We start from the raw sequence: 13,186 nt of genomic DNA, 5'->3' as shown, positions 1-13,186 counted from the left end.
GTTAGGAACATTGTGACCCCCAGAATGACACAGAAGTGAGTTCCTGGGTTTTCTTTTTTGCTTCATGTATCACAGACTAGTGTTGGAGAAGTCAGAACCCAGAAACACCACTGGATGCAGACAACAAAATTCTTTAGGAAAGCCTGCTCTCTCTAGCCAAAGGACCATGAAAATAGCAAGGCAGAAGCCTTTTAGATAATAATCACTCTATTCCAACCAAACACCACAGAAAATAACCTTCAAATTTATACTGCCACCCAAACCATCAAAGGCCAAGAAGGGAACCTGGACCTTCTCCCTCAACAGGCTCTGAAAAGGTTCACCAACATCACTTACCAGGTTGTTGTTCAGGTTGGTGTTAGAGAAGGCAGAGTGGAGAGATAGGACTTTCATCCCCACCAGGAAGAAAAAATGAGACCCCAAGCACTGTGGCTCAGTTGAGAGTATGAAAGGAACCCAGGCTTCCAAGTTATCTAGTAGTAATTATGCACTGCTCTGTCTCCCTGCTGGGGTGATATCTGAGTTTTCTCAATGAGGAGTCAAAACTTTCAACACTGCAATAGAAATGAGGCCACTCACCTTGCAGTGTTAGTGAAGGCCAACTCAGGAACAATAAAAAGACACCCCTCTACATCCAAACCAAGGTGAAATCAGTGGGGTCCTCATAGAGAGCCACAATTTTTTTTTCTTTAATTTCTATTCAGCGCAACGGTATTCATTGCTTTTCCACCACACCCAGTGCTCCATGCAATCCATGCCCTCTCTAATACCCACCACCTGGTTCCCCCAACCTCCCACCCCCCCCGCCCCTTCAAACCCCTCATATTATTTTTCAGAGTCCATAGTCTCTCATGGTTCACCTCCCCTTCCAATTGCCCTCAACTCCCTTCACTTCTCCATCTCCCCTTGTCCTCCATGGTATTTGTTATGCTCCACAAATAAGTGAAACCATATGATAATTGACTCTCTCTGCTTGAATTATTTCACTCAGCATAATCTCTTCCAGTCCCATCTTTGTTGCTACAAAAGTTGGGTATTCATCCTTTCTGATGGAGACATAATACTCCATAGTGTGTATGGACCCCATCTTCCTTATCCATTCGTCCGTTGAAGGGCATCTTGGTTCTTTCCACAGTCTGGTGACCATGGCCATTGCTGCTATAAACATTGGGGTACAGATGTCCCTTCTATTCACGACATCTGTATCTTTGGGGTAAATACCCAGTAGTGGAATTGCAGGGTCATAGGGAAGCTCTATTTTTAATTTCTTGAGGAATCTCCTCACTGTTCTCCAAAGTGGCTGAACCAACTTGCATTCCCACCAACAGTGGAAGAGGGTTCCCCTTTCTCCACATCCTCTCCAACATATGTTGTTTCCTGTCTTGCTAATTTTGGCCATTCTAGGTGATATCTCAATGTGGTTTTAATTTGAATCTCCCTGATGGCTAGTGATGATGAACATTTTTTCATGTGTCTGACAGCCATTTGCATGTCTTCATTGGAGAAGTGTCTGTCCATATCTTCTGCCCATTTTTTTATGTTTGCCTGTTTTGTGTGTGTTGAGTTTGAGGTGTTCATTATAGATCCTGGATATGAACCTTTTGTCTGTACTGTCATTTGCAAATATCTTCTCCCATTCCGTGGGTTGCCTCTTTGTTTTCTTGACTGCTTCCTTTGCTGTGCAGAAGCTTTTGATCTTGATGAAGTCCCAAAAGAGAACCACATTTTCTACCCTTGCCCAGAAAAAACAAGGAGCTCCTTCCCTGACTGGTGTCAACAGAGGCTGAGAGGAGATCCTAGACTTCCACCCCAGCTGGCAGTAACAGGCAGTGCCCCCATGTGCTCTTTTTTTTTTTTTTTCGGTATCAAATCAGATCTACTAAAACAGAAGATTTGAATAAGATTCAGAGTCATAACATAATACTCAAAATGTCCAGGTTTCAATTAAAAAAATCACTAGTCATTCTAAGAAGCAGGAATATCTATCTTACCTTGATAAGAAAAACAATTAATAGATGACAACATCAAGATAACAGAACTGTTAGGATAGTCTGACAAGGATTTTAAAGCAGCCATCATAAACATACTTCAATAAAAATTTAAAAACAGACCTAACAATAGAAAGTCTCAGCAGCAAAACAGAAACTCTCAGAAAAGAAATAGATATAAAGAATAACTAAATAGAAATTCTAGAATTGTAAAGCTTAATAAATAAAAAAAAAAGAAAAAGAAAAAGAAAAACCTCAATGGATGGACTAAAAAGCAAAATGGAAAGAAGAGAATGAAGAATCAGTAAACTTGAGGTCAGAACAATAAGAAAGTACTTTATCAGGACATCAGTGAGAAAATAGATTGCAGAATAATTGAAGGATCCTCCGAGACCTGTAAGAATAGAAGACATATCTAACACACATTTCATAAAATTCCTAGAAAGAAAGAAGAGAGAGTCTGGAACTGAAAAAGTATTTGAAGAAATAATGGGTGTAAAATTCTCCAAATTAGCAAAAAGCACAAGTACAGATTCAAGAAGTTGATGAAAGCCCGAACAGGATAAACCCAAAGAAATCCATGCTCAGACAAATCAATCAAACTTCTTAAAACTAAAGACAATTTTTAAATTCCAAAAGGAGCAAGATAAATCTTAACTATTGGTAATAACAATTGAAATGACAGTAAACGTTTCATCAGAAATCTTAATGGCCAGAGGAACACAGGACACCATTTTTAGGTGTCGAAAAAAAAAAAAAAAGAATTGTCAACTATAAATTCTTTGTCTAATGAAAATACCCTTTAGAAGTGATGGGGAAATCACATTACCAGATGAAGAAAACTGAAAAAAAAAAAAAAGTCACTAACAGACTTACTCTAAAAAAATGGGTGAAGGAAGTTCTCTGCAAAGAAAGAGATGACAAAGGAAGGAATTTGGAGCATCAAGAAGAAATAGAATCATAATAATATGAGAAAACAGAGTAGGTTTTCCTTCTCTCTCATTTTCTAAATTATATTTGATTGTTTGAAGCAAAAAACTAACAGTGGATCTTAATGCACAAAAAGGAAATATTTAAGAAAATTATGTTATAGATGTGGAGAGTAAAGAGTGATAAAAGAAGCAACATTTTCTACAGTTCACTGAAACTTACAAAATGTTGAACACCAATACACTGGATAAATTATGGGTATATAATGTAATTCTTAGAGCAACCACTAAGAAGGCTATACTAAGAGATACACTGAAAAGTACCAGAGAGAGCTGGACTGCCAGCAGAGGGTGTGAGGGATGGCATCGGAGCCCCGCTGACTCAGCCTTCATTTTGACTGAAGACTTCACCAACTTGTCACCAACTTGAAGATAGGTACTAAAAAGTGCAGTGTGTAGAGGAGACAAGATGGCGGGGAAGTAGGAGGAGGCGCCCTTTCAACCTGTACCCTAAAGTGAGCTGATTACCTTCCAAAGAACTCCGATCACCCACGAAATCAGCCTGAGATCAGAATTATACACATCTGGATCTCTACCAGAGCAGAAGACACCAGTGGGCGGGTAAAGTGGAGTGGGAAAGTCGTACTGATATCAGAAGATAAACAAAAGGGGGAGGGAGCCAGCAGAGGCAACCCATTGGAAAGCAATATCCCAATACGAGAGTGCCCTGGGCCTGGGGACCAGCATTAACTCTGGAGTCTGGTAGAAAGCACTCAAAAAGAGCAAAGGATCACCAGAGGGAAATTGCGGGAATCGGAGTGTTAGGGACAGGGGCTGAAGTCCCCAGACCCAGGACAGCCACCCCTGGCACAGAGCCAGAGAGAGTGCGGCAGACAAACCAGGTCTCAGTCCCTGAACCACCAGTGCACTTGAGAGTGTGTGGTGCCCGACTCCCATGAGGGCCTGGGAGACTCGCCAGCCAACTGAAGCACAGCCCTTTTGCAGTCCCCACGCGAGTGCCCTGCTGTGCCATTAGAGTCCCAGTCGTGCCCCACGCCCTCCCCTGAGAGAGGTGCACACAGGTGCCAGCCGGGTGCTCTCGGACTGGAAAGACCAGGCACTCCCAGCCTGGGCCAGTGGGAAAATCTCAGTGTGTGATTGCTGCTTGGAACTTCTCTGGCAGTTTGGAGCTGCCCAGACAGCCACCACTGCTGTATTTGGGGTACAAGCAAAAAATCCTGAGTCTCCAGAGACCATGACTGGGAGTCTGCTCTGCCAGAGGCCAAGGGGGGATTTACTTGGTCGTTGCAGCCAGACTGAGGCTTCTCTCTGAGAGGGAGGTCAGGGTGCAGTTTGCTTTCCTCAAAACCTACAAAAACCATCAAAAGCCATCAAGGGAGAGGGAAAAACAAAAGTGAACAAATATAAAAACCTCCAGAGAACAAAAGCCTGAAAAAACCAGTTTACTCAGAGCCCACCCCCTTGAGGGGGGCGGGGGACTTAACTCAGAGAACATCATTGACTGAAAACCCACGTGGCAGGCCTCTCCCCCAGAAAACCAACTGGGAAAGGGGGGGAAAAAAAAAAAGAAGACAAGAGAACAACCACCACTACTTCATAGGACAATTTTTATTATTAATTTGATCCCACTATACTGGCTCATTTTTTTTATATAGATAATTTTTTATTATTATATAGATAATTTTTTAACCTATTCACCATCACAGTGAGATGTCCAGTACATCAAATTCCATAATAACCTTCTAACCTGAACTTTTTGATACATACACCTGTGTTTTCCTTTTGCATTTTTATTTTTTAAATTTCTTTTTTTAAAAATTTTAGTTTAGTTTAGTCTAGTTTATTCTTTTTTTAAAATTTGTTTTTCTAACATTCATATAGAGTTAAACTTCAAGGTAATCCCCTTTCCACAGTCAATGCCACCCCTATAGGTAAACCAATTCCTAATCCCCCTGTATCTTAAAAAAGTTGAGTCCTTTAACAAAGATATCAAGATACATCCAGGAAGAATCAAAACAAACTTCCTCACCCACATTGAGAATTTACAACCACTCTCCCATCTTTTTCTTCCACCAGTATTTCTGTGTTTTTGTGTTTGTCCTGATAGTATATAAATCTTACACTTGGGGTTCTTTTTGACGAGGTTCTTCCTTTATTTGCATATAAATATATGCAAATATATATATATTTTCTCTTGTCATAAGACTTTTATCAGTCTTTTTGTTTGTCTGTGTTTGTTTGTATACTTCATAAATCTTACCTTGGGGACCATTTGGGCTGAACCTTCTCTTTTATCTCACCTTTCTTTCCTCTCTCCCTCTCTCTTTTTTTCTTTTCCTATTCTTTTTTCCTCTCATTTGGGTGGGGAACCCTGATTGCTCAGAAGCATTCCAGGGTGCATCTTGACTGCACCACAGTTGATACAACCAGCTACACCCATTCAGCCATCTCTCACCAAAATGACTAGGAGGAGGAATGCCTAACAGAAGAAATATACAGAGGATGGACCTTCTGCAACAGAGCTAACAACTATCAACACAGACAATATGTCGGAAAGAGAATTCAGGCTAACAATTATCCAAGCAATAGCTAGGTTGGAGAAAGCCATGGGTGACCAAATGGAATTGATTAGGGACAAACTGAAAACGACCAGAGATCATGTTCTCAATATTAGGGAAGAGCTGAAAGCTACCAGGGATGAGCTTCAACAATGCTCTCAATGAGTTGCAATCTAATCTAAATTCTCTCAATGCTAGAGTAACTGAGACAGAAGATAGAATTAGTGATCTGGAGGACAAACTGATAGAGAGAAAGGATCAGGAGAAAGCTTGGAACAAACAGCTTAGAAGCCACGAAAACAGAATCAAAGAAATAAATGGTGCCATGAAATGTTCCAATGTCAGAATTATTGGAATCCCTAAAGGGGAGGAGAAAGAAAGAAGTCTAGAAGATATAGTGGAACAAGTTCTTCAGGAAATTTTTCTAAATGTCGTGAATGTAACCAGCATTCATTACTAGAGGCCGAAAGGGTTCCCCCAAGATTACCTGTAGATTCTCGAAAGTCCTCAAGATACCTAATAGTAAGAATGAAGAATTATAATTGTAGGCAGAACCTCTTGAAAGCAGCTAGGACAAAGAAGATCCTTATGTACAGAGGAAAGCCCATCAGAATAACGTCAGACCTGTCCACAGAGACCTGGCAAGCCAGAAAGGGCTGGCAAGATATATTCAGGGCACTGAATGAGAAGAACATGAAGCCAAGAATACTTTATCCAGCAAGACTGACATTCAGAATGGAGGGAGAGATAAAGAGTTTCCAGGACCGGCAAGGCTTAAAAGACTATGCAACCACCAAGCCGATACTGCAGGAAATACTAAGAGGGCTCCTTTAAAGGAGGAAAAAGCCCAAGAATAGCATGGAACAGAAATATAGAGACAATCTACAGAAAGAAAGACTCCAAAGGTAACACAATGTCAATAAAAACGTATCTATTAATAATCATCCTCAATGTGAATGGCCCAAATGTGCCCATAAAACAGCATAGGGTTGCCGACTGGATAAAACGAGAGGAATCATCCATATGTTTTCTAAAAGAGACCCATTTTGAACCTACAGATACACCCAGACTGAAAGTGAAGGGATGGAGAAGCATCTTTTATGCCAATGGGCCTCAAAAGAAGGCTGGGGTAGCGATTCTCATATCAGATAAAATAGACTTCAATCTAAAGACTGTAGTCAGAGATACAGAAGGACACTACATAATCCTTAAAGGGATTATCCACCAAGATGATCTAACAATTGTAAATCTCTATGCTCCCAGTATGGGAGTAGCCAATTACTTAAGAAAACTATTAATCAAGATAAAGAGTCATATTGATATGAATACATTAATTGTAGGAGATCTTAACACGCCTCTCTCAGAATTAGACAAATCATCGAAGCAGGAAATCAATAAAGAAACAAGAGCATTGAATGACACATTGGACCAGATGGACCTCATAGATATATACAGAACATTCCACCGTAAAACAGCAGAATACTCATTCTTCTCAAGTGCACACGGAACCTTCTCCAGAATAGACCACATACTGGGTCACAAATCAGGACTCAACGGATACCAAAAGACTGAGATTATTCCCTGCATATTCTCAGATCACAATGCTTTGAAACTGGAGCTCAATCACAAGGAAAAGTTCAGAAGGAACTCAAACACCTGGAAGCTAAAGACCACCTTGCTTAAGAATGCTTGGACCAACCAGGAGATCAAAGAAGAACTGAAACAATTCATGGAAACCAATGAGAATGAAGACACTTTGGTCCAAAACCTATGGGATAAAGCAAATGCGGTCCTAAGGGGAAAATACATAGCCATCCAAGCCTCCCTCAAAATAATTGAAAAATCCAGAATACAACAGCTGTCTCTACACTTTAAAGAACTGGAGAATCAACAACAAATCAAACCAACTTCACACATAAGAAGGGAAATCATCAAGATTAGAGCTGAGATCAATGAGGTAGAAACCAGAGATACAGTAGAATGGATCAATGACTAGAAGCTGGTTTTTTGAAAGAATCAATAAGATCGATAAACCATTGTCCACACTAATCCAAAAGAAAAGAGAGAAAGCCCAAATTAATAAAATTATGAATGAAAAGGGAGAGAGCACAACTAACACCAAGGAAGTAGAAACAATCATCAGAAGTTGTTATCAACAGTTATATGCCAATAAGTTTAGCAACCTAGATGAAATGGATGCATTCCTGGAAAAATATAAACTACCAAAATTGAACCAGGAAGAAATTGACAACCTGAATAGACCGATATCTAATAACGAGATTGAAGCAGTGATCAAAAACCTCCCAAAAAACAAAAGACCAGGACCTGACGGATTCCCTGTGGAATTCTACCAAACCTTCAAAGAAGAAATAACACCTATTCTCCTGAAGCTGTTTCAAAAAATTGAAGCAGAAGGAAAACTTCCAGACTCTTTCTATGAAGCCAGCATTACCCAGATCCCCAAACCAGGCAAAGACCCTACCAAAAAGGAGAATTTTAGACCAATATCACTGATGAATATGGATGCTAAGATTCTCAACAAGATCCTAGCCAACAGGATCCAACAGCACATTAAAAAGATTATACAACATGATCAGGTAGGATTCATCCCTGGGCTACAAGGATGGCTCAACATTTGCAAATCAATCAATGTGATACAACAAATTAATATGAGAAGAGAGAAGAACCACATGGTCCTCTCAATTGATGCAGAAAAGGCATTTGACAAAATCCAGCATCCGTTCCTGATTAAAACGCTTCAAAGTATAGGGATAGAGGGAACATTCCTGAACCTCATCAAATCCATCTATAAAAGACCCACAGCAAATATCATCCTCAATGGGAAAAAGCTTTCAGCCTTCCCGTTGAGATCAGGAACAAGACAAGGATGCCCACTTTCACCACTCTTGTTCAACATAGTATTAGAAGTCCTAGCAACAGCAATCAGACAACAAAGAGAAATAAAAGGTATCCAAATTGGTAATGAAGAAGTCAAACTCTCTCTCTTCGCAGATGACATGATTCTTTTTATGGAAAACCCAAAAGACTCCACCCCCAACCAATAGAACTCATACAGCAATTCAGCAACGTGGCAGGATACGAAGTCAATGTGCAGATCAGTGGCTTTCTTATACACTAACAATGAAAATACAGAAAGGGAAATTAGACAATCGATTCCATTTACTATACCAAGAACCATAAGATACCTGGGAATAAACCTAACCAAAGAGGTAAAGGATCTGTACTCGAGGAACTACAGAACACTCATGAAAGAAATTGAAGAAGACACAAATAGATGGAAGACCATTCCATGCTCTTGGATCGGAAGAATAAACATTGTTAAAATGTCTATACTGCCTAGAACAATATATACTTTCAATGCCATTCCGATCAAAATTCCACCAGTATTTTTCAAAGAGCTGGGACAAATAATCCAGAAATTTGTATGGAATCAGAAGAGACCTTGAACCGCTAGGGAAATGTTGAAAAGCAAACATAAAGCTGGGGGCATCACGTTACCTGATTTCAAGCTTTACTCCAAAGCCATGATCACCAAGACAGCCTGGTACTGGCATAAAAACAGACACATAGACCAGTGGAACAGAGTAGAGAGCCCAGGTGTGGACCCTCAACTCTATGGTCAATTAATCTTCGACAAAACAGGAAAAAATATACAGTGGAAAAAAGACAGTCTCTTCAATAAATGGTGCAGGGAAAACTGGAAAGCTATATGTAGAAGAATGAAACTCAACCATTCTCTTACACCGTACACAAAGATAAACTCAAAATGGATAAAAGACCTCAACGTGAGACAGGAATCCATCAGAATACTAGAGGAGACCATAGGCAGTAATCTCTTCGATATCAGCCACAGCAACTTCTTTCAAGATATGTCTCCAAAGGCAAAGGAAACAAAAGCAAAAATAAACTTTTGAGACTTCATCAAAATCAAAAGCTTCTGCACAGCAAAGGAAACAGTCAAGAAAACAAAGAGGCAACGGAATGGGAGAAGATATTTGCAAATGACAGTACAGACAAAAGGTTGATATACAGCATCTATAATGAACTCCTCAAACTCAACACACACAAAACAGGCAATCATATCAAAAAATGGGCAGAAGATATGGACAGACACTTCTCCAATGAAGACATACAAGTGGCTATCAGACACATGAAAAAATGTTCATCATCACTAGCCATCAGGGAGATTCAAATTAAAACCACATTGAGATATTACCTAACACCAGTTAGAATGGCCAAAATTAGCAAGACAGGAAACAACATGTGTTGGAGGGGATGTGGAGAAAGGGGAACCCTCTTACACTGTTGGTGGGAATGCAAGTTGGTGCAGCCTCTTTGGAGAACAGTGTGGCGATTCCTCAAGAAATTAAAAATAGAACCTCCCTATGACCCTGCAATTGCACTCCTGGGTATTTACCCCAAAGATACAGATGTTGTGAAAAGAAGGGCCATCTGTACCCCAATGTTTATAGCAGCAATGGCCATGGTCGCCAAACTATGGAAAGAACCAAGATGCCCTTCAACGGACGAATGGATAAGGAAGATGTGGTCCATATACACTATGGAGTATTATGTCTCCATCAGAAAGGATGAATACCCAACTTTTGTAGCAACACGGACGGGACTGGAAGAGATTATGCTGAGTGAAATAAGCCAAGCAGAGAGAGTCAGTTATATATTGTTTCACTGATTTGTGGAGCATTACAAATAGCATGGAGGACATGGGGAGAAAGAGAGGAGAAGGGAGTTGGCGGAAATTTGAAGGGGAGGCGAACCATGAGACGCTTTGGATGCTGAAAAACAACCTCGGCGTTTTGAAGGGGCGGGAGGTGGGAGGTCGTGGTACCAGGTGGTGGGTATTAGAGAGGGTACGGATTGCATGGGCACTGGGTGTGGTGAAAAAATAATGAATACTGTTATGCTGAAAATAAAAAATAAATTAAAAAAGAAAAAGTACCAGAGAGAAATAAAAATGGAATACTAAAAGCATTTTTGACTAATACACAGGAAAGCAATAAAAAAAAAAAAACTAGAACAAAAAGAATACGAAAAATAAAAATAGCAGAGCTAGCCCTGATGATCAATAATTACAACTTGGTTTAAATGCATCAATTAAAAACAGATTTACAGAGTGTGAAAAAAATTTGATCCACTACAAGTGTTCTATCTAACTTCAAATATAGTAAAAGTTTAAAAATATATGATGAAAGTAAATTTAGGGAAAAAAGATACCAGGCAAACATTAATAGAAGAAAGTAAAAGTCCTATATTGATATTAGATAAAAATGACTTTAGAGCAAATAAAATTACCAAGAACAGAAAGGGACAATTACATAATGATAAAAGAGTCAATCCACCAAGAGAACATAGCAATCTACACATTTATACACCAAACAATAGAACTGCAAAATGTATAGAACTGCAAAACTGATAGAACTGAAAGGAAAAAAAAGACAAGTCCACAGTTACAACTAAAGATTGGTATATGCCTCTTTCAGCAGCTGATTAAGAACCATTTGGCAGAAAATGAGCAAAAATATAAAATAACTCAGCAACCCCACTGAAGAAAGTGTCTAATCCTTTCATGTGCCCATGGAACATATGCCAAGATAGATCATGTCCTTGACCATAAAACAAAACTTAACTATTACCAAGAAATTGATCTCTTATAAAGTATGTTCTCACCATAGTAGAATTAAACTAGAAACCAGCACTAGAAGACAACAGGAAAATCTTTAAGCACTCTGAAACTAAATAATATAATTCTAAATGATCCACAGGTCAAAGCAGAAGTCTAAAGAAATTAAATAGTACATAGAACTGAAAGAAAATGAAAGTCATATCATAATTTGTGGGACACAGCTATAGCCATGCCAAGAGGATATTTATAGCACTAAATGTTCACATTAGAAAACAGAAAATGTCTTGAATCAATAATCTAGCCTTCTATATCAAGAAACCAAAGAATGCAACATATCAAAAACAACAAAGGAAGGAAATAATACACACAAGAGCAAAAATCAGTGGAAGTGTAAACAGGAAAATAATAGAGAAAAATCAATAAACCTGAAGTCTCTTTCTTTGAAAAAAATTGTTAAAATTGAAAACCTCCAGCAAACCTGTCAAAGACAAAGGAAGACACAAATGACTAGTATCAATAATTAAATAAAGGATAGTAATACAAACCCTGCAAAAAAGATAATAAGGGAATAGTATGAACAATTATACACTATAAATTTGACAATATAGATGAAATAGACTACCTTCTTGAAAAATATAAGTTACCACAACTCCTCCAATACGAAACCGATCATTTGAATAAACCTCTAACTATTAAGGAGTTGAATTTGGAATTTTTTTAAAACTCCCCAAACAATCTCCAGGCCCAGATATTTTTACTAAAGGATTTTACCAAATGTTTGAAGAAGAATTAATACCAGTCTATATACATTCTCTTCTAGAAAATATAAAAGAAGAAACACTTCCCAATTCATTTTATGAAGCTAGTATTCTCCTGATACCAAAACCAAAGAGAATACAAGAAAAGTATAGACCAATGTTTCTCATGAACTTAGATGTAAAATCCTCTGAAGGAGTTTTTCAAAGAAATAGACCTTTCAATTTTCTACTGAAAATCCCCACCACCAGAGATGTCAATATCAAGGGTGTCTCCAAGATTCAGATTTTGTGAAGCATATGTGTTTCCTACACCACTGTCTTTTTATAATACATACTGTGTTCTACTAAAAATATTTTATCTAAATTTCACAAAAATGACATCAGGTCCAATATTGGACCTTTGCTGGATGAACAACAAAGGTTTAAGACCAATAATTTAGAAATTGGCCTCACTTAAACAGAGCTAGGTTGTCTTTACAATTCTTTCTTACAAAAAGATGTACTCTTTAGCCATATTCCCTTAACATCTGTCTTCTTCTGTTTCTTCCTTCATTGTAAGGGAATTTACTGCTCCAGTAATCTCTATCATTCAGCAAATCAGAAAAAGCAAGGCATTGGCCTCTCCCATCTCTTACCACAAGGGGTGGCAGTGTGGAGGTAGAATGTAAAATGAAGATGAGGGCAAAACTATAAATTAGAGTCAAGTTGTGCCATAGCAGTGAGGAGAGAATAAGACGATTCCACAGCAGGGAACATTATTTCTGGAATGCTTACCTGAATGTTTTTCAATATAAGTGAAAGTCTGAACAAACCATAATGCAACACTTTTTTAATCAAAGTATAATCAACTTTTGTGAAACAGGATTTTTATTGAGAACTTTCTTTTCTTATTTAAGGGAAGCATTCTTGGCTAGTGGTTTGTCATTGTTGATCTCACACTCACTCTTGACCCCACCTTACCTGCAAAATATAACGAATTTGTTGTTTTGTAAACTCTGACAATCCTTTAGGAATCAAGGATTCAATGTCTTCTGACTGTAAGAAGAGAGAAGGTTATACATTTAACAGATACATATTAGTATCATTATCTTAGGGTGAGTAGTTTATAGACTTCTGTGCAGCAGAGCATATTTTTAGGAACATCAAAAGATTTTTCACCTTCTGGGCAATAGTTGCTACCAACTTCATTTTTAACCTTATCAGTTCTTACTTTTAAAAACTGATTATACTATATACACTATGGAAAAAACCTTGATTTTCAGGCATTTTA

At 38.5% G+C, this 13,186-nt stretch overlaps 1 protein-coding gene across 5 annotated transcripts in view; it reads right to left on the bottom strand.

Moving 5' to 3' along the window:
• Positions 1–13,186, bottom strand: part of POF1B (POF1B actin binding protein) — a gene marked incomplete at its 3' end in the record, with an annotated part of 113,429 nt that overhangs the window by 22,377 nt on the left and 77,866 nt on the right. For all 5 annotated transcript variants that reach the window (XM_082715975.1, XM_082715977.1, XM_082715976.1 and 2 more), the window contains one exon: positions 12,877–12,951. In XM_082715975.1, coding sequence (XP_082572101.1) covers positions 12,877–12,951 — 75 coding nt within the window. The remainder of the gene's footprint in view (positions 1–12,876; positions 12,952–13,186) is intronic.

This window comes from Mustela nivalis (genome assembly GCF_964662115.1).
Source record: "Mustela nivalis genome assembly, chromosome: X".
NCBI classification, from domain to species: Eukaryota; Metazoa; Chordata; class Mammalia; order Carnivora; family Mustelidae; genus Mustela; species Mustela nivalis.
The sequence above is the reverse complement of the archived record's forward strand: the minus strand, read 5'-3'. Positions and strand labels throughout refer to the sequence as shown.